We start from the raw sequence: 25,832 nt of genomic DNA, 5'->3' as shown, positions 1-25,832 counted from the left end.
CCCTGGGCTGGGCCATGAATGGAAAATAAACCTGTGTGGTAAGCTACTGAGACTCAGGAATTGTTTGAATCAGCAATCAGCCTACTATAACCAACACACCCTCTCTAGGGACACTGAGCCCAAGAGCGCAAGGGAAGTGACATTCAACATCAGAGTGTGCTCCTGAGGGGCCAGGGCTAACCAGCATTTCCCAAGAACAGCCTTTGATGAGGGGAGGGGGAGCCATGACCACACACCACAACCTGGGCAGCACCAATTCCCAAAAACCTTTATTGTTTTAAGTGGCAAAATGTTATTGGTCTCTTTGGGGCACCTGGCAGGGCGGAAGGAGACCGGGGTTGCGGCTGGGCTCCGCCCATTACAAAAATCAAAGGCTTTCATAAAAAATGCTATAAACTGGTATCAAAAGAAAACCCAAGGGAGGCTGGAGGAGGAAGCAGAAAGGGATGTGGGAAGAGCGGAAGGGAGGGAGGGACAAAAACCTTCGACCACTAGTGACTGAATCCAGGCTGGGAGGGAAGGTGTCGGGGGAAAGTTGGAATGGTGATACAAAGTGCATAAATGTGCCTCCCCAGACGCTCCTCAGAGGTGGATGGGGGACAGAGGCTGCAGCCTGGGGCATGGTGGGGCTCCAGCCATCTCCCCGCTGGGGTCCCCACAGGAAAGGGCACTGCCTGAGACTGCCGGATGGGAAGTACCTGCAACGGGAGGGGAGAGAATGGGTCAGGGGAGGAGAGCGGGGGAGAGAGGAGACGCATGGGCTTCCTCTCCCTGTGCCCATCCTGCATCCCCAAGCTGAGCCCAGTGCTGGGGACCTTGAGCCTGCTGAGTGCCCCCAGGGGTCCCAGACCAGAAGAGTGGCTGAGCACACTTACGGAGGAAGGCATGGATGGAAACCCTCCTTGTCCATCCCAGGCCAGACAACAGCCTGCTCTGTGTGCAAAATCTAGGGGAAGCCAAGGGACCCAGGCAGTCCTGGAGCTTGGGTTCACCTGCCTGCTTCCAGCCTCAGAGAGAAAGGAAGATGGGGTGCCAAGGGCTAGAAGGGGGATGGGAGTGGCTCCTAAGTCCTCCAGGGCAGGCCCTACTCACCCTGAACCCCACTCCCCAACCCCAGAGAGCCCTGAGCCCATGAACCTGCCCTCACCTAGTGACTTCTCAGACCTTCTTCTTCTTCAGCTTCAGGGCTTGCAGCCAGTTGGGTGACGATCCTTCTGACCTAGAAGGCGGAGGGTAAAGGTCATAAGGAAAACTTGAGGAAAGCTGAACAAAATGAGGAGTGGAAGGGATAGAAGCCCCCAACCCCCACTCACAACCAGAAGAGGCAGCCTGGAGCCTGGCTGCAGAGACCAGAATGCTGCTACCAACTCAAGAGAGTTAATTTGGGGCATGTCAACCTCCTCCCCGAGCCTCAGCTTTCCTCTTCTGTAAAGTGGAGTTTCCCTTTTCAGGCCAACACAGTCAGGTCAGTTGATGCCCACAACTCGGGTCACCTACCCTGAGGATTTCTCTGGCTTGGGAGGTAACACAAGGGGCTTCCCCAGCCCTGGGACCTTGCAGGATTTGGAGCGCTGGACCGCAGACTCCTTCTGGCCGGACCTGCTCTCCACTGGCTCTCCCTCCTCAGCTGAGCGGTTCCGGGAGCGCAGCTTGGCCTGAGAGACAAGTCCAGGTGCAGACAGACGTCAGAGCGACAAGCAGGAGGATTCAGAGAGCTGGGCCTTCTCCCAAGAGTATGCAGTGCCCAGAATCAGGCACAGACCCCTTTGCAGTCCTTTTACCCAGATGGATGGAAAGTCACTTAAAGACAAGCTTCCCCCAAGAGCTGAGGCATGCCTTGCACACAGTAGGCCCTCAAAAATATACTGTCAAACTGAATTCAGACTAATTGGACAGGACAAAGCCAGTGGTGACTTCCCACTCCTGTGACTTGGCTCACTCTTCCATCTGCCTGGAATGCCTTCCTGCCACCCCACCCCCCAGAGCCAACTCCCATGCATGCCTCAAAGCTAAGATCAAACGCTTCTGTGAGGCCTTCCCCAATCTACCCTCCCATCCTCAGGCACCTACTGTTAAGAAATAACTTCTCTCTCTCTGACCAAGCTCAGCCTTTATTTACCTCTACCTCCCAGTGACACCGAACTTCTCCCTTCTCCAGAGCTAATTATGGCCACGGCTCGTGTACCTCACTACCCTGTGAAGTTCCGGGACATGAACACACCTTGTTCTTCCTTCCATACCACTTAGCACATAGCACAGGATCCAGTGGGGCACAAAGGGATCTTTGGGGGCCCTTCCTGGAGAGCAGAATGAGAGGAGGAATGGGAAGAAGGGGATGGGGGAACGAAGAGCAAGCTGGACGCAAGGTGGCTAGCAGGCCAGGTGGATGGATGTTTCTTGAATGATCAGATGGTACCTTCAGGGCTGATGGGCTCAGGCCAGGAAAGAGGTTGACTTTCAGCCCCTTGGTGCCCAAGGACATCCGTGTCCGGCGGTTCTGAGGCTCCTCCACTACCTCCTCATCTGAAGATGGCACCCGAGAAGTTCGTGGCTCTGCAAGGACCCAGAGAGTGGGCTCAGCTCAGGCAATAAACTCAGACCTCCCCACCCCAGACAGGGGCACAGATGTCATCAAACAATACTCTACCTGTAGAGTCCTGGAACAGCCGTGCGTCTGAGTCTGCCGCCTCCGAGAGGCCCAGGGTACCCCCCGGCCGGATGGCCGGGGCCCGGTGCCCACGCTTGCGCCCCAGATTGGCACGGCTCCGATACATGGCACTGTCGAGGACCTCGGTATCCTGCTCAGGACAATGGCAACACCGCTGCCACCTCTGCCCCGTGGTCCTGTCCCACCCCAGAGGAGCCCCTTCACAGCAGCTGGCCATGAGCGGATCCCTCCCTCAGTCTGGAGCTCCCTGTTTATATGACTACCCGCTTTCTGCCTCCCAGACCGAGACTGCTCAGGGCTCCTCGCAGCTAAGGGAAACCCCAGGGACGAAGCTCTGGCTCCACCACCTGCAGTGCCCCTACAACAGCACCCTACTGCCCTAGGCTCGCCCTCCACTGACCTCAATGAAGGAGAAGTCCTGACTGGGGGACCTGGGCGGAGGGTCTTGAGGGGGCCGCGTCGGGCCCTGCTTGCCCTGCCCGGCCCCTGCAGGGCCCCACGTGCCATCCACCTCGTCTGTCCGGCTGGCTTCGCCATCAGGCTGGGGCCTCCAGGAGGGCACAGGGTCCCTGCTAGGCTCCAGAGGCTCCCCTAGGTCAGCACCTGCTGTGGCTCCTTCCTTCTCTAACAGGTCCCTGAGGCCAGAGGCTGCTGACTCCCTCCGGGCTTCTGCCTTGGAGCTGCTGGCAGCCAGCATCTCCTCCAGCAGGCCCTGGGAGCCAGAGGGCGGGGAGCGGGCTGGGCACCCGCCGGAGCTACAAAGCAGACAGAGCAGAGGACACGGTCACCGTGAGGTACACCTCCCTCCCCCGAAGACCCCTTTATAGGATCTGACTCCCCTCTCCCCCAACCTCTCCCTCCTTTCCATGCTTTTCCCAGACTCCTTCAGGAAGGACACAGTCAGAGCCTCTCACAACACAGCCACAGAGGGGACAAGCTAGGCCAGGCCAGCAGTTCAAATCCTAGGTCTGCCACTTACTGAGACTCTGGATGAGTCCCCTCACCTATAAAAGCCATGGGGTCCTCTAACTTTATAGAGCCACTGAGGACATGAAATGATAATCAGAAGCACCTAGCATAGTGCCTGACTCTCAGGATGTGTCCTATAAAAACAGCTGTTACTGCTGCTGTTGCTGTTGATGCTGTCAACGTGTCCCTCCCAGGGGCACCTGCTTTGATGGCCATGCTCCTTGAGATAAGCCAGGTCCTGGCCCACCTACCTGTCTAATCTCCTCAGCCCTCGCCCCCGACGTCTTCCCTCCCTATGCCCCAGTCTCACAGCACAGGCAGGGACTCCCAGAGCATGCCAGGCCCTCGCAGGCTGCTGTGTATCTGGACAAGCTGTTCCCCGCCTAGAAAGATCCCCCACCGCCCCTCCACTGACTCTCCCTGCATTTCAGTTCCTCTTCTGAGGCTCACCTGCTCCCTTCCCCCAGCCACCACTCCTCCTCAGCTCAGTGAGCCCTGGGCTCCCACCTGTGCCAGCCCCTGGCCCAGAGTCTGTGGTTCTCTGTCCCCACTGCCCGTCTGTGAGCTCCTCAAGGGCAAAGATAGGGCCCCCTCTCGCCTTTGTGCCCCCAGCACCTGGCCCACGGCCTGGTCAGGAGCAGGACTAAGCAAATGTTTGCTCAGTGAATGAGAGGCTGGGTCACCTTGCACCTCAATGCAGCTTATGTGTCTTCTGCCTGCCGCTCCCATAAAACATGACACAAACACACAGGCACAGCACACCACATGATCTAACTCATGTACCTCACATAAGAAGCCTGTGTGTTGTCCAGCTGCCACCCCCTGAAATACAGACACCCTGCACACACTCACAGCACACCTCATGCAGGGGTGGGAGGGCACTGTTCGTCTGTCATTCCCTCCAGAGATGCCTAGTACCCACTCTCATAAGCACAGCAGAGCCATACCACACATACACACATACACACACACACACACACACACTTCATCACTCGGGCGTGGGAAAGGCTGGCAGGGCAGTGCGTGGAGCCAGGCAGGACTGGAGGGGAGGAGAATGAGGCAGGTGAGTCAGTACCAGGCAGGAAGGGGGGAGGGCTGGAGAGAACATGTGTCAGTCTGTCCTTCCACAAGCTGCTGACAGATGGAAATTAAAGCGGTCTGGGGAGGGAGGGTGGAGGGAGAGGCAGCAGCAGAAGTGCAGCAAGGCAGCGGAATCGGGAGCCGCCAGCCCTGGATGGCGGCCAAAGCCAGCTCACCCTGCTGCCTAAAATCAAGGAGGCCGGGAGAGAGGGGGCGGTGTCAGCACCCCAACCAGCCTGAGGAGGCCCTGCTCCAAGCCTCTCCCTGGGGTAGGGCAGAGAGAAGGCTGAGGGCAGGCCGGGAGAGCTAAGAGGATGTGAAACAGCGGATGGGTGGATGGAAAGATCCATATCCAGAGCAAGACCTGGCCCTAAGCCACAAGGGCAGAGGGAAGGGGAGGAGCTTGATGGGCTGGGGAGATGTGGGGGCCATAAGGTGGGGAGAGCACTGGGGTGCAGTGTGCATCTAAGCCTGTCTAAACCCACTCACCCTCTCCCCATCTCAGGAGAAGCCTTCCTACTTCTGAGCACCCAGAACACCTACAACCTGAGCTCTTCACTGGCTCTCCTTGCAGGGAAGTGGGACAAAGGAATGGTCAGGAGCCTGTGCTGGGCACTGCCACTCCAGTATGGATATGGGCTCCATCCCATACTATGCCTGTGGCCTTGGCAAAGTTACTGATGTACTCCAAGCCTCAGTTTCTTCATCTGTAAAATGGGGATAATAAAAGTACCCAACCTTTGCTCGGTGTGTTGGCAGAAATATGTGCCCGGCACATACTTAGCACTTGAAAAATTTTTAGGATAATCACCATCATCAATACAGGTTCTTGGCCTGAGGACCTGTCTCATCTTATACCATCTATAGCCCTCACCATGTCTGGACATGGCATATCCTGAGGGCCTGGACTCTAGCCAACTCCACCCCCCACCACCACTCCAGGTGCAGACTGGTAAACGGCATGCAGAAGATCTGCAAAACATCAGCTTCCCAGTGTTCTAGGCTCCAAATCCTGAAATGAGGGCGGTTCAGGCTGGAGCTGGAATGACAGGTCCAAAGGGGCAGCAGCTGGCCTTGACCCCAGAGAGAAAAGCAGAGAACCCAGAGAGATGACCACAAGGCTGGGGCCTGAGGGAACAAGGAGGAGGCCACGATCACAGCTGTGGGCCTTCTGCAAGTCCCACTGCCTCTCTGGGCCTCCAACTCCCCATCCATGAAATGAGGGAGCTGGCCTCAATGATCTGAGGGTCCTCTCAGATTCTATGAAGGCCCCAAAATGACTGGGAGGTTTCTGCATCCCTGGGACCCAGGGGGTTGGGCAGGAGATGACCAGGAGGCCAGAGAGAGAAGAAGGCAGTCCATCAGCTCTCAGGAGACCCAGGAGAGCCTCCCACCAGGACAAGGTGGCCCTAGACACAGAGGAGGGGCCTGACCTCTCCCCACATGCCACCCACCCCCATGCTTGTCTGGTCACAGCTGTGCTGGACAGCATTCCAGTCAATGATCACCATCAGGGGTACCTTTATCCCACACAGGGATGATGACAAAAATGTCCCCAGGGGCCTCCCTTTACGGACAGCTCACATCCATCCAAATTGAAACAACAGCTACAACTACAGTGAGAGAGTAGGTTTCTATCACAACAGCCCTGTGAGTATTAGGAGTAAATTACTCTCAATTTACAGAGGAGTTGCAGGCCCTGAGAAGAAAAGGAACTAGCCCAAGGTCACAGAGATGGTGACAGAATCAGGACCCAAACCTGGCTGAGGGGCCCAAAGCCAGATGCTCTGAACTAGCCTCAAGGACTTCTTGTTACCAGGGGAACCTCCAAAACTTCCTTTAAAGAGCAACTTTCCAGAGTGCAGAATTTCCCTAGGTCAGACGTCAGAACACTAGCTCCTTGAACAGTCAAACAAGTCTGGGAAACACTTTGTTAGAGAAAGGGAAACGCTTCCTCATTCCTGTGCTTTCATGCGCTAATTCACGCTAATACACAGACACTCTGAGTCGCTGCATGGCCACAGAGTACACAACATTTTCCAACGTATAACACAGCCTGAAAACCAGGGCGTTTTAAAGGCGTGATGCAGACCAAAGCTCAGAGAGCTGAGTGCTGAGGGCTCCCTGCTTCTCTGCCACTACCCTCCTCTTCCCCAGCCCAGGCTCCGGCATAATCTGCAGCCCCCAGCCAGCCTCTCCCTCCATCCTAAAAAAAGGGAAAGATACTCTCACTTCCCCACCCCCTGCTTCTCAGGAGCCACCCCAATCAGAGGGGAAAGGTGGAGGGCTGTGGGTCGCACCACTTGGTAGTCTGAGTCTTGAACACAGAGGCCATACCTGACAGCATTTAAGATAAAGAAGGCAGAAAGGCACTGCTGACTCTGTGATCTTAAGCAGGTCACCCTGCTTCTCGACCTGCAAACTGGAGATGATAAGATCCCTTTCCTGCTTCACAGGCAGCTGTGAAGATCAAGGAGGTAAGAGGTGCAGCTGAGCACTAGGGACTGCAGAGTTCTGGAGTCCCAGGAAGAGAAATCGGGAGCAACCCCAGCGCACCTCCATTCTCCCCAGGCACCAGGAATGCTAAAGCTTCCTGAGCCTAACGTTAGAAAGTGAGGCTCAGAGAGGTGGTCCAGCAACTGGTTCAAGATCCCAGGAGCCTCTGGACTCCTAGTCCTGTGCACTCCCCACTTCCCTATAGTCTTCACCACCTGCCCACGCTCCCCCATCGCCCTTCAACAGACTGGGTCCCCAGAATGTCCCCTCTCCTCAGCTCCCCCTAGCCCCACATCATCCTGGCCCCACTCTCTGCCCACCTTCCCCTCTCCCTCCTTCTCCTAAACCCCAAATGCCTCTCCCAACCCCTCCAACACCTCAAGATTCCCTCTAGACCTTTCCTGGCCCCTCCTGCCCCCCTCCCACTACTATGAGCCTCCTCCACCTGTAACACAGCCCCCACCCAACACTTCCCTTCCCTTCTTCCCTGATGGCCAATGAGAAGCTCCAGGGTGAGAAAAGGTCAAACTTTCTACTCAGTCAAGAGAATAAAATCAAATCTCAATGGATGGAAATGTTAACGAAATAGATGCAATGCCTTTTTATCACCCTTTCCAGGTGTGAAATCACCTCAGCTGGTTTTAGAACATAAAAATCTCTGAGACAGATCGTGGCTGGCTCATAAAACTACTGGTTCATTTCTCTGGAAAGTTCTTTTGCAGCAACTGTGTGCACAGAAGCCAAGGTCATGGGGCTAGGAGCCAGGTCCCACCATCTTTCAGGTTCTTAAACGGTTGTTCTCCTGGGTCTTAAGACAGAACAGGCAGGAAGCACCAAGTAAGTTCCTAACTTCCGTGAGAAACAATGAGCATCACTATCGACTCCACTTGACCTGCAGTGGCCCAGGCCAAGAAGACACAGAGTCCTCCATCCTAGGCCTATGAAAGCCACATTCCCTGGCCTGGAAGCACCTGTGGCTTCAGAGCTGAGAGGCCTCAAGCATAGCCGCTGTGCACAGAGTGCAACCCACCAGAAACTATCTGAAGATGTGACATACATCATTTCCTTCAGCACAGTCACAATACAAAATCACCAAGGAAACCTAAAGCACAGGCTTTGAAAGAATAACAGCTCAAACATCCCATTTGTCATCAAAAAAGGAGCACACATGTATGTGTGCCATATTTCAATTAAAAAAAAAGTAAAATTAAAAATTCACAGTCCATGAGCTGGTCCTGTGGCCTAGGGGTTAAGTTCGGCACACTCCACTTCAGCAGCCCAGGTTCAGTTCCTGGGCACGGACCTATACTGCTCGTCAACAGCCATGCTGTGGCGGTGAAACACGTACAAAATAGAGGAAGACTAGCACAGATGTTAGATCAAGGTGAAACTTCCTCAGCTAAAAAAAAAAAAATTCACAGTCCAAACCATCTCAATTTTCCAAACACTGAAAGTCCTTGGGTAAAGCTGTTTCTTTCCTCCTCAGAAGGGCTGCAGTTTTGGGGACAGATGTCACACCTTCCCTCCCACACAGGGATGGGGCTCTCTTACCTGGCTCCAAAGCGGGAGGCTTCTCCTGTCTCCATTCGGAGGTCCTCAGGGCGGGTCTCCAAGGAAGGTAAGGAGTTGTCTTTGCCCTGGGTCTCTGGCCCACTTGTCTCTCCGACCCCCAGCTCCCTGGCCTCTGAGGGGTCTCTGGCCTCCAGACCAGGGGACAGAACACCGTTGTCCCTGAGTCCTAGCTCTGGGCACTGGCTGACCTCTCCTACCCCGTGCTCCCTGGCTTCACTCAAGGCCCTAGAGAGCTCCACATCTCGGAGCGCTAAGTCCTGGGTCCAGTCCATCTGTCCCACTCCACATCCCCGTGGCTCCCAAGAACCTCGAGACTCCAGGTCACATGGCATCTCCAAATTCCTCAGGCCCAGATTGCTACCCCAGTCCGCCTGGCCCGCCCTGAGCTCCCTGGGGCTGCAGCCTGCCCCTGGGGCCGTGTTCCTCAGCCCGAGGCCAGGTGTCCAGTCTGCCTGTCCCACTCCACGCTCCCTTGATTTAAGGAACTCTCCGGCCTCCACACCTGACCAGTCGGTCTGCCCCACGCCACTCTCTCTGGCCTGGCTGTGGCCTTCTACTTCCCCTGCCCCAGCCAAATCTCTGCCCCTCACCCCAACATCCGAAGTCCACTCCTTCTCCCCGACTCCAATCCCCCTGGGCTCCTCAGACCCTCCAGTCTCCAAACAGCTGGCCAGGTCCACATCTCTCAAGCCCAGGTTGTCTGACCAGCCCATCCGTCCCATAGCATCCTCCCTGGCCTCACTCGAGCCCCCAGAACGCACACAGCTGGACACTTCCAAGTTCCTGAGGCCCAGCTGGTCAGTCCAGTCCACAGGCCCGGCCGAGGTCTTCTCAGGAGACACAAAGTGGTCCATCTTGCTGGAAGAGCTCAGGCCAGCACCGCTCACTCTGTCATTGCCGATGATGCCAAACTGATGGCTCCTCTCAGTATCCTCTAGGCAGAAGTCACCACTCCAGTCTCGCTGCCCCGGGCTGAAGGCCACCTCTGGCTGGTGGACAACACCGAGGCTGAAGTCGCTGGCCCAGCCTCTCTGCCCCACCTCCCTGTCTTCCTGGTCAGCATCACCTGGGCTCTGGCCTCCTGCCTGCTGTCTCCCCTGCAGCCCTCCAACCTCTTGGCTGGCACCACTGCCTTGCCAGCTGTTCCGGTCCCTCTGCCCCAGTGCCCCATCCTGTGACTGGGGGGTGCTGGGGCTGAACAAGTCCCCTGACTCTCTCTCTTCAGACTGGCCTGCATCCCCACTGGCCTTGCCCGGGCTGTCTCCACCACTTGGAATCTTCTTCTCAAACTCTTCATCCTGTTGTTGGGCTTCCTCAAGGCTGAACCCGGCGCTCAGGGCTCTCATTCCGAAGCCTCTGTCCTGGGGGCCGAGGGCTGTGGGGCTGCCGCTGCTGCTGTAGTCCCTCATCCAGGCACTCCTCCCAAAATCCCGGTCCAGCTGCTCTGCATCCCGACTGCCGTAGGTGCTCAGAGAAGGATCTCTCTTCCCAAATTCCTGGTCCTGCTTGTCTGCATCCTGGCTGCTGTACCTGCCAAGGTGGTCTTTCTTTCCCAATTCCTGGTTGTGCTCATCTGCATCCTGACTGCTGTAAGTAGCCAGCGAATCTCTCTTCCCAAATTCCCAGTCCCGAAGGCTCATATCCTGGCTGCTGTAAGTACCCAGCGAATTTCTCTTCCCAAATTCTTGGTCCTGGAGTTCCGCATCCCGGCTGCTGTAAGTACCCAGCGAATCTCTCTTCCCAAATTCTTGGTCCTGGAGTTCCGCATCCCGGCTGCTGTAAGTACCCAGCGAATCTCTCTTCCCAAATTCCTGGTCCTGGAGTTCTGCATCCCGGCTGCTGTAAGTACCCAGCGAATCTCTCTTCTCAAATTCTTGGTCCTGGAGTTCCACATCCCGGCTGCTGTAAGTACCCAGCGAATCTCTCTTCCTGAATTGCTGGTCCTGGAGTTCCGCATCCCGGCTGCTGTAAGTACCCAGCGAATCTTTCTTCCCAAATTGCTGGTCCTGGAGTTCCACATCCCGGCTGGAGTAAGTGCCCTGGGAATCCCTTGTTCTGAACTCCCAGTCCTGAACATCCGCCTCGCGGCTCTGCTGAGTGCCAAGCTGGGTCAGCTTTCCAATCACCTGGTCCTGGGCTGTGAGCCCTCCACTCCCATCTTGGGCGCTGATCTCTATCTCCTCCTGGCCGATGCCACACCTGCTGGCCCACTCCCTGGCACTCCCTTCCCCTGCTCCTTGCCCACACTTGCTGGTCCAATCCCTCTCTCCAAGGCCTGGGTCCCCTCTAGGGCTCACACCCCCAAGGCCATAGTCCTGAGAAGTGTCTTGGGACCAGCTGGAAGGACTAAAACCGCTGGGATGTGGGTCTGCTGCAATCCCAAATTCACTCTGCAGATCTTTCTGGGCCCAGCCAAGGAGTCCCTGGGAATCAGGAAAAAGGAGAGAGATAAAGAAACAATGCTTAGAGTCAGTCAGGGTGGAAGTCAATCCAGAATGAGAGTCAGCACTGCCCAGTGCCCGAGAGCCCCACTTCAGAGAGCCCCACAGCCTGGGTTTGGATCCCAGCTGTGTGATCTTGAGCAAATCACTTAACTACTCTGGGCTTCAGGGTCCTCATCCTTGAATGGGGATAATGCCTACTGCATGGGGTGGTTTGGGAGGATTAACAAGATCATTTAAGCCAAGGGCTCAGCAGAGCACCTGGCACGCAATGGGCACTCAATCGATGATCCCATGGTCATGTTTACAGCCCTTGGGCAACACTTGGCTAACAGCCAGGAGAAAGCCTGCCTGGCAGAGTGGTCTTCACATGGGCTGGGGGGAGGGGTAGTCTTTCAATTATAAGCCCGCAAGAGTCAAAGCCCCTCCACAACCTCCTTTCGAAGGCAGGATTCCACCACCACCCCTGGCCCTTCTAGCCCATGAGATCCCAGCCTCATCCTCCCTAAGGAAAGTACCCTTCCGCCACAGGCCTCCCCAGAAAGACCTCTCAGCCCTAGCCTAGGCTCTGGGGGAGACAGGAGGAACACCCTCTGGTGCAGGCGAAAGACCCAGCTAGGGCACCCCCAACCCCATACTCCCTGACTCACTCCTGCTGGCAGCTGAGCCCTGGGCTCAGGGCTGCGGAGCCGGCCAGCCTCATCCCGCAGCGCGGCGTTGGCCAGTAGCCTCTCCAACACAGACATGCTGGGCTCCCTGTCCCCAAGCTGGGCCATGGGCCCTGGCCCCTGCCCGCCCCAGGCTGCTAGGTGCGGCAGGCGCTGCTGGGACAGGGCTGGGCCGCTCTCCTCGCCCGGACCTGTCCAACGGCTCTGGCTCCCTCTCGCCCTGGCCCCGCTCCCTCCAGAGCAGCTGCAGCTCTGGCAGCCCCGCCCAGAAGCCAGTTGAGTCACTCACATCCCAGGACAGACACACCTACTGCAGGAGCCAGCTTGGCCTTAACTCCTTCCTGCTCTTCCTCCGCCCCCTCTGCCCCAGAGGCCCCCTGGCTCCTCCTTCCTTCCAGCTCCGCCCCTGCCAGCCCAGGCTGCGCTTGAAAAATACATTTCAAAAGCCACCTGGACCCCAGCTCTTAAATTCAGAGGCAGCCTGGTAGGAGAAAGGGCACTGGCCCAGCCACTAACTTGCTGGGTAACCTTGCACAAGGCTCTCCCTCCTCTGGGCGTCAGCTGCCCATCCACAAGACAAGTGTGGGGCTCCACAGTAATAATGGTCACAAAAGCCAACACTTACTAAGCGCTCATCATGAACCAGGTACAGCTCTTAGCGCTTTACGGGTATCAGAGCTCATTTAGTCTTCACCATCACTATGAGACATAGCTCATTATCGTTATCCCCATTTTACAGATGCAGAAACTGAGGCACATGTGGAAAAGTAACTTGTTCAAGGTCACATGTGGGCAAATAAACAGCAGAGCCAGGAGATGAACCAGGCAGTCTGGTTCCAGAGCCCACGCTCTCCGTGGCTGTGCTATTTCGCCTTTCACAATACTCCACGTAATAACGGACTGAACACTCAATATATGCCAAGCATTGCCCCGAGTGCTTTCCACATCTCATTTCACCGGCAACACAACCCTAAGAGGCCAGTGTTATTATTATGAAAGGACTCTGAAGCTTAGAGGTCAAGGCACATTCCCAGGACCACTCAGCTAGTGAATACTGGAGTCAGAAATGAGCTCGCACTAAACCGTGAGCGCCGTCTTGTACCCTCTGCTCTGCCAGCTTTGCCAAAATACACAGCTATGAGCAGCATGTCCACAGCTGCCTTTCTCACGGCTGTATCCCAAGTTCTTGAAATATAAAATCCACGCTGAAAGAACAAAGCCACTGAAGGCCTGGCCTCCATCCCGAGGCCCCCACCCCTCCTTGTGCCCCTGTCCTCACCTCAGAGCAGGCACTCGGGGTCTGCGTGTCCTGCAGCTCAGATCCAGCTCCCCGCCTTGCACTGCCAGCACTGGGTGGTGGGGAAGCCAGGAGGTCATCCAGCCAGTGGGAGCTGCTTTCAGGGCCTGCAGGCTCGGGGGACGCCCCACAGGAGTCTTGAGCCTCTGCCCTGGGTTGGGTGGTCTCAGCCCGGACCAGGGTCACGGCCTCCTCCTCGGCAGGCAGTGCCTGCTCAGGGTCAGGAGTGTCAGCAAAGAGGACACAAGGCTGGTCAGGGGATGCTGGCTGCTGCTGCCCCAGGACCGGCTCCAGGACAGGCAGGGCAGTCTCCCTGGTGGCCAGAGGAAGAGGGGACTCCTGTGCAGCCAAGGGCTCCCGGTCCTCATCTCTCTCCTCTGCCTGCAGCAAAGCTGGTCCAGGTGGGCCCCCTGTTGTTGGCAGAGGCTCGAGGGGAAGAGCTGGGGACTGAGGCTGACTCTCTCCATCGTCCTCTTGGGTTGGGGAGGTGCCCGAATCACCTGCCTGCACCCAGGAACCAGGCCTTCCTGGCTCCTCTGGAGCTGACCGGGCCCCTTGCCCCTGCTGGGACACTCCTTCCTCCCTGCTGGACGCAGCCCAGTCTCCAGCCTCAGCAGCCTCGGCGGCCTCAGCAGCTTCAGTGATGGGGGAGGGAGGCGGCGAGTCCAGTCGCCACACCCCCAGACCTGAAGGCCGCGTGGGGAAGGTCCACTCAAAGGACTGAGACAAGCACCAGTTGGACTCTGTCCCATTCCCAAAGGGACGATCCAGGGCTGACTGGCTCCCCTGTGTTTGGGGCAGGGCAGCCAGCGAGCCCCCCAGCTTCTCCTGCTCTTGGCCGGGCGGCTGGAGCACACCTTCAGAAAACCGGCGTTGAGCCAGGCCAACATGGGGAAGGTCTGCAACACTCTTGGCCACCTCCTCTTCAGAGGGCAACGTCCGAGCGAGATCCAGCAACCCACCCTCAGCCCTCAGGGGTTGGGGCGAGGTGGCTGGGGGCTGCTCTGAGCTGTGGCACCCTGAGACTTTCTCAAGGAGAGGGCTTTTGGTTCTGGCGGCCTCTGGGACCCCAGCAGCAGGGAGCCCTGGGCTTGGGGGATGGCGGGAGCCCTCATCAGGCAGGGCTGCAGTTGGGGATGCTGGAGTCTCAGGGAGGCAGGGAGAAGCCCCAGCAGCTGCTGGACTCTGGGTTTCTGGAAGCTGAGAGTGGCGGGGAGAGCTCTCATGGGGTGAGAGAAGATGGGGAGACCCGGGGGCTGGATCTGAGACTTCAGTGGCAAGGCCTGGGCTGGCAGACCCTCCATTCTCTGAGGCAGGGCCTGGACTTGAGAGGGCCCAGAGCTTGGCAACCTGCAAGAGAAAGGTCAAGAGCCATCACTCACCTCTCAGCTGGGTGGGAGAGGTCCCTGCTAACCCCATATAGACCCCAGGTCAGTTGCTTCCTCACACTCTCCCGTCACAGACAAGAGGAGGAAACCAGGGCTCAGAGGGAGGCCTCCAAGGACAACTGGGAGAGACCTCAAACTGAGTTAGAGCATCTTAAGCTTCTTAGGGTTCACAGACCCCTCCTGCAGGCCCTTTCCCCAGAAAACACACAGCCTTATTCACCTAGTATCACTCACACCACTTCAGGTGGTTCAAACCCATCCACCCACCCCAAAGTTCATCTTAGGATCTCCTAAGAGTCCGCAGTTGATGCGTCAAGAACACTGGCTTTAATAAGGGAAAAGGATAACTGGGCAATCTGACCGTTTGGGCATGGGGGCGTTCTGCCTCCGAGTGGGACTCCAAGCCCAGTGCAGCTGCAGACCAGCTCCCAGGAGCAGCTGCAGCAGGGAGGTGTGGAGCTCCCGACCCTGCCCCGTGTAGCCACAGGTCCCAGCACCACCCAAGGAAGCAGGCAGGCCTTGGATTCAGGCGCAAGGCACTGGGCGACACGACAGCACCCGGCGTGGCGTCCCCCTGGCACTGCCTCCTATAAGCTGTATGCCCTCCAGTACGGTCACTTGGTGTCTCTGAGCCTCTGCCTCCCCAGCTGGACACTGAAGTTCATGGCAACAACATAAATCACACAGAGTTAGGTGAGGATTAAATAAGATTTGTGCACGTGGCCTCTTGGAATAGGACTTATAGAAATAATGGAGGCAGTGGGATGATGAGGGGCACGGGGAAGAAGGGGACAGAGGGGGCACCAAGCACCTGGCTCTCCTTCACCGCTCCACTCGGCCTGTCCCTGACAACGACATGAGTATTGTTCTATCTGACCTTCGCCTTCCCCAGGGGTCATGCTTCCCCTGCCGCCCTGTCCAATAGAGCTGTTTCTCCCACATCATCATCTACCGGGTATGGGCAGAGAAAGGCATCCTGATTGCTTCTCAAGGCCCCTTCCATCCCCTCCATCCTCCTCCTCTCTACAATGCTCTAATTTTAAAGCTCATGTCCTTAAACTATACACTCACCATCCCTCCTGTTAGAGCCCCCAACAGACCCCTCATTCCTTGAAAAGCATAGCTCCTGGATCGCTGCAGCCTGGCCCAGCACGACTCCTGTTAAAATTTCTAGTGACTTTAAGAGCCACAAGGTTGACCCTTCCAGTATCCTGGCTCTGTTCCATGACCCCTCTTTTGCAACGACTTGTAACCCCAGGGTCATACCCGCAGACCTTGTCCTTACCAATAACTGCCGCCCCTCCACAAACTCAGCGTCAAGTGTCCCGCTCCCTGGCTCCCACCTCCTATCTGTCCAGCTCCCTCCTCCCATCTCCCCACCTCCCACAATCCTTCAGCCCCTCTAGGAGGCACAGCCATTGACCCCCCTTCCTTCTCTCTGTCCCCCCTTCTCCTCCTGCCCTCACTTCTCTCTTTACCACCATTAAAGTCACTCTTACACAACCCTCAACTCCCTCCTTCATCCTACCGGTTGACCTGTTCTTCAAGACAGCTCTCCTCCACCCTAAGGCTGTACCTGGGCAGCTGGACGTGGCTGGAGAACAGCAGGTAACCAGGACGGCTGGTCTCACTTGAGCTTCACCCCCACTGCTCTCACACAGGCCCTGGAGCTGCTCAGTCTTCCCTCCTTCCCCGCCTTCCCCTCGATCCCAGGCAAGGCATCCTCTGCTCAAACCTCCAACACCTCCTCCCCACCCTCTCTCAGCTGATGGCCTTGCTTGCCGTTCCTGTGAGCACAGGGGCCATCAGCAGAGAACACCCACCCCCACCGCACCTGCCTGTGAGCCTCAGTACTCTGCTCCCCTCTTCGATGGATTGTGAACTGTCCTCGCTCAAAGCTAAGGCCAACCCCCCTACTCCTGCATCATTGATCTCTTCTTCTCTCTTGGAGCATTTCCATCAGCATGCAAACTGCTCTCATTTCTTCTGTCTTGAAAAAAAAAATACTCTTTGACTTCACCTCTCCCTAGCTACCAACCATTTTCGCGAACGCGTTGTCTACATTCACTAGCACCACAGTTCCTCTTGCCCCCTCTCTCCAAAACCTGCTCCAGACAGGCTTTTTCCCTCACCTAACTGCTCTCATCAGGGTCACCGATGCAGCTAGATCCCATTCTCAGGGCTCACCTTCCTCGACCTGTCAGCAGCAGCTGACCGCTGAGGGTGCCCCACTCCAGTCCCGGGAGCTGGCTTTCTCTGGCCTCCAGGACTGCCCCCTCAGCGGCTTTCCTCCCACCTCACCGCTGCTCCTTCCCGTCTCCTTGCTATGCCTTGGTCCTCTTCCCTCTCATCCGTCACCCACTCCCTTGGTGATCGCAGCCAGGCTTAACTACCATCTGTTCGCTGACAAGTCCCTGGAACTCCAGACTCAAATATCCCACTGCCCACTCAACATTTCCACTTGGATGTCTAAAAGGCACCTCGAACTCAACAAATTCCAAAAGCAAATTCCTCATATCTCCCTCGATCCTGCTTCAACCTTAGAAGTCCCCATCTCAGTAAACGTAACCTCACCTTTCTGGTTCAGGCCAAAAGCCCTGTTCCTCCTTGATTCTGCACTTTCTCTCCTCACATCAAGCTATCTACAAATCCCATCCCCTTCACCTTCACATTCTATCCAAAGTCGACCACTTCCTGCCATCTCCACCCACAGGCTACCTCCAGAGACCAAGCCACCATCGTCTCTCACCTGGACTATTCCAACAGACCCCCAAGTGGTCCCTCCTGCTGCTCTTAGCTCCCTGCAACCAATTCTTAATCCAGAGGGCAGGGGACTCTTTACAACTAAATCAACAGCATTCAACTAAACCAGTCACTCTTCTCCTCCAAACCCATCAATGGCTTCTTCCCCTCACTCACGCCAAGGTCCTTTAGTGGCCTATGTGGCTCAACACAACCCAACCCATCACCTCTTGGGCCTCACCACCACCCACTCGTCCCCTCTCACTGCAATCAGACATCTTGGCTTCCTTGCCAGGAAGGCACCGAGGCCTTTGTACTTGCAGTTCCCTCCACCAAGAATGTTGTTCCCCTAACATCCACACAGCTCACTCCCTCACCTTCTTTGGAGCAAGGCCCTCCCGACTACCCTCACCCCAGCATGCCCCATCTTTACGGTCTCATGCACTACACATCTGCTGGTTCACAGGAATGTCAGTTTGCGCCTGCTCCCCACCCCCCAATGTGAGAATTAAACTGAGAGCAGGCATGGGATGTGTTTTGTTCTCAGCAGTTTCCCTAGCACCTGGCTCATAGGAGGTGCTCATCAAATATTTGCTGGATGGACAAATGAATGAAGTCAGGTCTCCATCACAAGGCAGATAGGACAGCCTCTGGCCAGCAAGGGCTCTAGGAGCAAAAAGAGCCATCTTTACATCATTTACTCAGGAAAGTAGGCTGACGGTCCTATGAGCACACTGTGAGAAGAGGGGAAGATCTAACAGGAAACCCCCCAAGAAACATCTCTTCCTTCTTCTGAACCCTGAGAAGCAGCCCAGCCAGGGAGAGCGTTGGAGTCAGACCCTTCAGATCCTGCCTCAGCCCCTGGGTTACTTAACCTGTGTGAGCCCTGGCATCCTCAGCTCTCACGTGGGACCAACAGGGCCTACTAGCTGGAGTGATCACAAGGATTAATTTAGTCAACATTCCTGGGACATGCCCAGCACACAGTAGGTCCCCGATCAGTGGCAGTTGTTACTCTTAATAATGAACAGCCTCATGGCCTGAATGCACTTAGCCACCTAGCTGATCCACCTAGCTGAGGGAGAGCACTGGCCTGGGAGTTGAGAAATCTGAGTCCCAGGGCCAGCCCTTGGACAAGTCACCACCTCCATGGGCCTCAGTTTTCCCATCTGAATAATAAGGAGGGTGGAACAGATGATCTCAGATGACCCTTCCAGCTCTAAAATACTACGATCTTGATTCGTAACAGAATAACTCACGTCAGTAGGTGGCTCAGAGCTGGCTGGCTGAGCAAGGTGCCCGTTGAAGGCCTGGTCCGAAGCAGGGCTCCTATGAGGGAGAAAGACAGGAAATGGAGAAGGAAGCCTGTCAAAGATGGATAAGAGGACAGAGGTGCTCAAGAGTCAGCCTAAGGGACTGTAACAGCACCCAGAATTAACCACCGCCCCCTAGTCAGACAATTACTACTGAGCCCTGCCTGGAACCACTGGGGACAGAGAAGCTGTACAGTTTCCACAGAGGAAGTGCCGCAGGAGATGGTACCTATTCCTACCTGCACATCAGGGGTTAAATTCCCCAGCGCCTTCAGGAAAAACATCCTGCATGCCCAGACCCCTCAGTGGTTCCCAAAAAGATAACTCCTCCTTCCCCAAGTCCGTAAGGGGTTAAGGTTCTCCTCCAGCCAGAGTGCAGCTGGTCCCGGCTGCCCTGCCAATCCTTCTTGAAGGATTGCAGGGGGAGGGAAGGGGGAAGAGTGATTTTCCAAGATTGAAGTTGTTCCTCTTAAACTCTGCTTGGAGCAAGTGAGGAGAGGAGGAGGGAAGGCAGAACCCAGCCCGGGCAGGGTGTGACCTCTGGGGAGCCCTGGCCTGGGACAGAGAAGGGTTAATTAGGGGCCCTGCCCTCCAGGTACTTTCAGGTGAGAGAAGGGTAAGGCTGGAGGGCAGGGCAGGGGCCTTTAGCTTCTGGCTCAGCCCAGACCACAGCAGCAGGAGCAGGAGGGGAGCCTCTGGGTCCAGCAGAGCCACCAAGGGCCCAGGGGACCAAGTGGTCCCCAAGGTGGCTCTCCCTGCCCTGAGGATGGCCTCCATGCAGCTGACGGCACCCAAGATCCCTCAGCCTTCTCCTCCAATGCCCTGTGCCCACCATCCCAAGGGGCACCTCCTGGCCAGTCTTCCTTTACACGGGCACCAACTCCAGAGAAGTGTGTCATATGCAACAGTCTCCAACCCAGCTGCAATCTCTGCATTGACACATGTCTGGCATTAAGGCATGTTCCTGCCTTATCTCTCCCATCAGACTCCTCCTCATGGACAGACTGTGTCCTGCTCATCCTGCTACCCACACACCTCCCAGCACCTGGCACACTGCTCCACCCACGGCAGGAGCTGGCAGTTATGAGCACATGCTCTGGAATCAACTAGACATGAGTTCAAACCCCAGCGCTGCCTCTTACTTGCTGAGGGACCAAGGGAAGTCACTTGTGAGCCTCAGTTTCCTCCTCTCTAAAATGGGCCTGATACTCCCTTCACTAAACAGGATGGCTGTGGATTAAATGAGGCAAAGGTCGGCTCTCAGTATAAAGAAACTAAAAATAAACTTCCACGCTGCACACGTGAACTCCACCATAAACATGCATCCACTCTGCAAAGAAAATTACAATTTTAAAAAGAAGATAGTAAGGATAACACCATCTGCTGGGGGAATGCTTTGTGATAGACCAGGGTCTGCCTGCACTCACAGTACACAACTAACTAAAAGTGAACGACACAGTCCCAGATGGGGCCACCCACTTTGTCCTCCAGGCTGCAACAAAACAGACAGCCTCCCACCCCTCACCTCTCCTTGGGGGTCTTGCTGTGCTCTTCCGGGCACTGTGTGGGAGACTTTGTTGGCCCCTCCTGGGACCATCCCCTGGAGAGGGGCCCACCGTCCTCATCCCTGGGACCGGAGGCCACACCATAAGTCCTGGGGCCGTATCTTGAGCTGCCATCATGGTTAAAGGTGAGGCGGGAGCCCCAGAGGCGGTCAGGGCTGGCTGGGACTTCTTTCCGTGGCTGCTCCATCTTGGCCAGGATCTCTTCTACTGTGGTGGCTGCAAAGCGCTCCGAGGCTGGACGGAACGGGGCAGGGGCCTTCCGCACACCCCCTGGGGCGGCACATCGAGCTGGGGGTGTCAACGGGGGCATCTCTTCTTTCCCAGCCTCCTCTTTCCCAGTCTCTCGGGTGACCTCTCCTCCAGCAGAGGCCTCGGACGTGGGCCTTGTTGCAAAGGGAAGGGGACGCTTGCTGCCACCATAGGGCTGGGGTCCCGCCAGCATGTTCATCTTCCGGGCAGAAGGTAGCTCAGCCAGGGGACCCCGGGGGGGCCGAGGCCCAACAGGCACCAGCAGGCTGGGCTTGGCAGGCAAGGCTGGCTTGGAGGGCAGGGCCCGGGGTTTGGGCTTAACGGGGGGTTTGGCCCGAGTGTCACCTGCCAAAAGGAGAGGGTTGGTTGAGGGGCTGTCAGAAGAACCAGGAAGCAGAACTTCATCTCCCACCCTACAAACTCAAAATGTTCACCTCCTTCTAGGCAACAAACGTCACCTCGTCTATGAAGCCGTCCTTGATTTTCCATACACAACCCTGAAGCATCTTCTCCCTTCTCCAAATTCCCAACAGGTTTAGTCAATTCCTCTTATAAGCTAAAGCTATTTAAGAGCCCAGCTGGCACCTTATTTCCCTTTGTACCCTACTTTGCACCTAATATGTGTTCTTATCAAATGAACGAATGAATGAGTGAATGAATGAATGAGCAAATGAACCAGTGAACAAATGCCTGCCTGCCTACCTACATCAAGCAGTCATCCCTTCATCTCCCCAATCCAGTCCTTTCCTCTTATACAACACTCTACTACACTATCCTCCATGGTAAACCTTTTATCCCAGCGAACTTCCCCACTCTGCCCCCTCCCCCAGGGCATACCCAGGCCACCTCCCCACTGTCATCCGGTGTGTGATCAGGAATGCAAACTTACTATTGACCTAAACCAAACAGAAGTAAATCTGCTACAGGAAAAACACCACCACCAGAAACCTACCCTCTATATAAAGCATTTCAATGCCAAATAAAAGACTTTAGAATTACTCATGGGCAAGGCCCTCCTGCTAGAATCCTACATCATCCACTCATTCGGCTCAGTCTAAGAAAGGAGTCTTCAACAGGGAGCCAGGAGGCCTGGGTTCAAACCCCCGTAAGTTCACGCCGTTTCTCTTCTGGGCCTCAGTTTCCTCCTCTGTAAAAACCCCAGCTTGATCCACTTCCTCTTGGAAGGACAGTCTGCTTTCATCTTCTCGAGATCTATGATCCCACACAGTTCTGAGGGGGTCTCAACAGGAGCTGAGAACCTTTCAAACTCATCCTGCACGTCCTCAGCACCCCTCCTTCCCTGCCGCCTCAACAGAATCGTCGAGCCCACCCCCTCCAAGACAGAACAGGGGTTCAGCCTCTGCCCCTCCAGCCAGCCTCACAGCCACCCTGCCCCGCCCCGCCCTGCACCCATAGGTACCTGGCTCGGAGCCAGCAGATACCAGCTCCTCCTCCAACTCCTGGGGTGGTGGGGAAGCCATGGCTGTACCTTCCCTGAGAGCAGACACTTTCATCACATGCGGCAGAACCTGCTGAGAATTGGGAAGCAGAGGGGTGTGAGCTGGGGTGGCTGAAGACCCAGGAAAAGAGGGAGAGAGAGAGAAGGCAAAAGGGTTGGGCGTTGGCAGTAGGCTTAGCCGGGGGAAGTCTCCTACTTCTAGCAGAGGCAGAGTGTGGGACAGGAAGAGAGAACTTCAGGAGGGGGGTTGGGGGAGGTCAAGGGAGGTCCCAACAGCCATATCCTCCCCTGTTCCCAGACCACTCTCTAACTGTCTCCTAACCCCAAAGTCTTGGAGCTTCAGGGAGCCGCCCACTGCTCCCTCCTCTGGCAAGCTCTCCAAGACACCCCACTTACCGTTCCCAAGGCACCCCTTGAGTCTGGTAGCCCTGCTCTCGAGGTTTCTACTCAGGAGCAGAGCAAGAGGGCCGCAAAGTCTGAAGTCTCTCCGTGAATCACCTCATGGGAGACGGGAAAAACCCGCTCCTCCCCAACCTGGGGCTCCGCCCCACCGCCTGCCTCCCCCTTCCCGCTCACCCTCCTTTCCTCCCTCCCTCCCTCCTGCAGCTGGGAGTGGTTCCCTCTCCCCGCTCTTTCCCCCTCCTTCTTCCACATCCCTGCCCCACTCCCGCCTCCCTCAAAGCTGCCTCATCCAAACACGGAAAAATAAGGAATAAAAAGTAAACATCTGGAATACATTTTTTTCTTTAATTTCTCAATCGCTTTGGCTTCAGCTTGGAATTTGATGAGGTAAAGCCAAGGCCTAGTCCTGTTGCCATAGCAATGGCCTCCCACTGGATTTCCAGAGCCTCGCCAAGAGGAAGGAGGAGCCGGCCCAAGCCTGGGCTGGGAGAATGGGACAGGGCTTGAGAGCATCCGGGTGGTGGGGTGCCTTGGGGGAAAAACTCCCTGGGGTTTCCCCCTTCTAGGACAGTCAGGGTGGGACAGCCACAGCCTATGAAAACGGGCTAGGTGGGCATCACTCACCAGCCTAAGGTTGGCCTGAGGGGTTTTGGGGGGGGCAGAAGAAATTGTAACCCAAATGACACTGCCTTATGGTGGAAGCCAAATGGTTGCCCCTCCTCTAAGCTCAGAACAGGAGTTTTGGGATCTGATACACCAGGATGCTAATACCGAGTGGGTCTACCACTTTAAACGTGTGCAACTTTAGGCATATTGCTTACTTCTCTAAGCCTCAGTTTCCCTATGTGAAAAATAGAGCTCCTGAGACCGTTGGGAGGCTCACATGAGATGATGCATGCAAATTGCTTAGCACAATGCCTGGCGCCTAATAAGTGTCCAATAAACGGTGGCCATTATTAGCATGATTCCATTCAGTGTCACCAACGAGCGAACATCCTTGGTAACCACCTCCTCCTCTCCCCAGACTACAGGCTGCCAGCATTCCAGACCATTCCTTCACTCCCACAGGCCCAAGTCATGTCACCTGTTCTTCAGACTTCCCACCACCTCCTCAGTTCCCATCCTGGCTCCTGAAGCACCATCCCACCCACAAGACCCCCAGGCTCTCCAGCCTGGCAGACAGAGCCCTGCCCCTCTTCTTCCAAAGGAAGGGGAATGTTTCCTATCACCTGATACACACACAGTTGGTGAAGACAACCCAACCCTTTCCAACCTGCAAGGGGTACTGCCTTTCTCAGAGTCAACCACTCCAGCTGGGCTGGGAAGATAGCACCAAATCTTAAGAAGGGACCTCAGTGCCCAACCTTTGCAAAACCCACTCAGCCTTCACCTTTGACCCTGAAGCTGCCTGTTTCAAAGATAGGCAGAGAATATGAAGAGGGTAGAGAGAAACCCAGGACCATCAATCCCTTGGTCAGTTGGCTACCACAAGGACTGTTCATGGCGGGTGGGTGAATAACTGCAGAGCCAGTCTAAGTGAGTATGGGGGGAGGGGCACCCAACAGGAAAAAAAATTTAAAAAACACAAGATTGTTTCCTTGTCCTTGAACATTATTACAAGGGACACGGTGTGGGTGGTTACAAATGGGGAGGAACTGGCCCAGAACAAAAAACCCTTTCACCTGGGGGCCTGATGGGCACCTCTGTGGTATGAGGGGATGCAGCAATTAAGGGGGGGGCTGGCCTTCCCTAATTGAGGAGGAGGCCACAGCACAGACGCCCAAGCCAGGAAACCCAGGTGACCAAGACCATAGCCGAAAGCTGTGGAATCACAGCGGCTCTGACCCCTCCCTATCCTCAAGAGTCAGGGGGAGACTAGCTGACTCCCGGGAGCAAAGGCTGCCAGAAGGGCTAGGGAGACGCCCGGCGGCTCCATCCAGAGGACAAGAGCCAAGAAAGAGGCATAGGCGCAGGCGGGGTCGGCCCTACGGACCCTAGCTTCTCCGGCTGGATCCAGGACCAGAGAGGTCGGCAGGGACAGCACGTAAACTGCTGTAGGAGGGAGGGCCAGCGGGAAGACGGAACAGCCCGGGGCGAGGGGCCGTCTGGAGGGGCCCAGTGGGGAGCTCTGGACACAGAGGGGACGGCGGCAGCCGAAGAGGAGAAGGAGAAAAGGGTGGAGGAGGAGGAGGGGGCGGCGGCAGCAGAAGAGGAGGACCTGTGCGCGGGATGTGAAGCAGCCGGCGAAGAGACAAGGGACTGGGGACGCGGACCGGGTCGGGGCGGACTGAGGTGGCTGGGGGCGTGCCGAGGGAGCTGTAGGAGGGGACCAGCGCGGGCCCGGGAGAAGGCGAAGGCGGGGGTCCCTTCGGCAGCTCAGCCCGCCCCCGGCCCCGCCCCAAGCCCTCGCCCCCTCCCCCCTTTCTTCTGGCTCGGCCAGCAAGAGCTCCAGACCGTGCATCCTCCGCCCCCGCGCACATGCGCGGGCTCCGCCGTGCCCCCTCTTCCCCTGCGCCCCCGGCCCCTGCAAACTTTCCTGGTGACCCTGCCTCCACCTCAACCCGAGGTCCCGGCTGGAAAGCGCCTACTCCGTCCACGCCTCTCCCCAGCCGCCAGTCTCGGACCCCGCCCCCTCCCTCGCCCTCCTGCCCGCCCCCGCGCACTCACGCGCTCCCCCAGGATCCGGCTCCGCTCCCCGACGCCAGGCGTCGCCGCCGCCGCCGCCGCCGCTGCCGCCGCCGCCGCCGTCGCCGTCACCGCGGGACCAAGCCAGTGCGAGCCCCGGCGGGACCCCGCCCCTGGCCCCGCCCAGGCCCACGCCTCCAGAGTGCTTCATGAATATCCATGAGCCGGCGAAAACCCGGAGTAGGAAGCCCGAGAACTCACCGGATGGTATGCAAATAGGCACAGCCCAGGTGCTCAATTATTCATGAGGCTTACAAATGAGGGGCCCGCCCCAGGCTCAGACCTGGGCGAAACTGACGCAATTCCGCGAGCAGCTCAGAGTGTTCGGACAAAATGGCCACCGAGACGACTGCCTAGAGAGGACACCGCCCGATCCTCAGCCCGGCGGCCTGTTCTGATTGCAGCACCATAGAGTCACGGCCAGAAAGAAGGTAACCGTTGGCCGACTGGAGAGGCTTCCTGTGGCAACAGCTGAGAACCTAGGCAACGTGGTCACTCCACGTGTATAAATTCAGACTTACATAGCAGCCGTGAGGAAGACAGGAAGCTCTATTTTCCTCGCTAAGCCTCATTTATTTCCTGTTATGTCCCCTTCCCAGATAGAAACTCCTCCCAGCCTCAAAATTTGGTATGCCCCTTTCCTCCCATAAGTACAAAAGCTTCACATTGGCCATACCTTTCCTGTACACCCATTAGACTGCACCCCGCCCCACACACATCGCGCACATCCTCCCCAACTCTGCAGGCTCAGGTTTCCATTCCCCAGGCTGCAGGGAGGCTAGTTGATCCCGATTCCATTATCTGAAGCCTGGGAAGACCCTTGACTCACAGGTGATTA

At 56.5% G+C, this 25,832-nt stretch overlaps 1 protein-coding gene across 6 annotated transcripts; it reads right to left on the bottom strand.

The window, feature by feature from the left end:
• Positions 1–251: 251 nt before the first annotated feature.
• On the bottom strand, positions 252–25,105 carry TNKS1BP1 (tankyrase 1 binding protein 1). Of its 6 annotated transcripts, none has more exons than XM_046643246.1 (12): positions 24,977–25,105; positions 21,869–21,980; positions 20,160–20,793; positions 18,581–18,650; positions 13,174–14,541; positions 8,765–11,208; positions 3,069–3,423; positions 2,648–2,798; positions 2,417–2,553; positions 1,498–1,655; positions 1,148–1,219; positions 252–698 (listed from the first exon to the last, which is right to left on the bottom strand). In XM_046643246.1, exons 2-11 carry the CDS (start codon positions 21,960–21,962, stop codon positions 1,159–1,161), a joined length of 5,472 nt encoding a protein of 1,823 aa, XP_046499202.1. In that variant the 5' UTR covers positions 21,963–21,980; positions 24,977–25,105; the 3' UTR covers positions 252–698; positions 1,148–1,158. The 6 variants fall into 6 exon arrangements, with proteins under 6 accessions (XP_046499202.1, XP_046499204.1, XP_046499199.1 ...); XM_046643248.1 differs by having other exon boundaries at positions 21,869–21,977; positions 24,977–25,099; XM_046643243.1 differs by lacking the exon at positions 24,977–25,105 and adding an exon at positions 24,528–24,924.
• Positions 25,106–25,832: the final 727 nt, after the last annotated feature.

Source organism: Equus quagga, chromosome 17 (genome assembly GCF_021613505.1).
Source record: "Equus quagga isolate Etosha38 chromosome 17, UCLA_HA_Equagga_1.0, whole genome shotgun sequence".
In the NCBI taxonomy this organism is placed as follows: Eukaryota; Metazoa; Chordata; class Mammalia; order Perissodactyla; family Equidae; genus Equus; species Equus quagga.
Note: the sequence above shows the minus strand (reverse complement) of the source record. Positions and strands in the feature narration are given on the sequence as shown.

Coding starts and splice junctions, on each gene's coding strand:
- TNKS1BP1 (XM_046643243.1), bottom strand. CDS start 24,770: ATGCACGGTCTGGAGCTCTTGCTGGCCGAGCCAGAAGAAAGGGGGGAG. Junction 20,794..21,868: donor ATCTGCTGGCTCCGAGCCAG/GTACCTATGGGT, acceptor TCCTTTTGGCAG/GTGACACTCGGGCCAAACCC. Junction 1,220..1,497: donor AAGCCAGAGAAATCCTCAGG/GTAGGTGACCCG, acceptor TCCGCCTTCTAG/GTCAGAAGGATCGTCACCCA.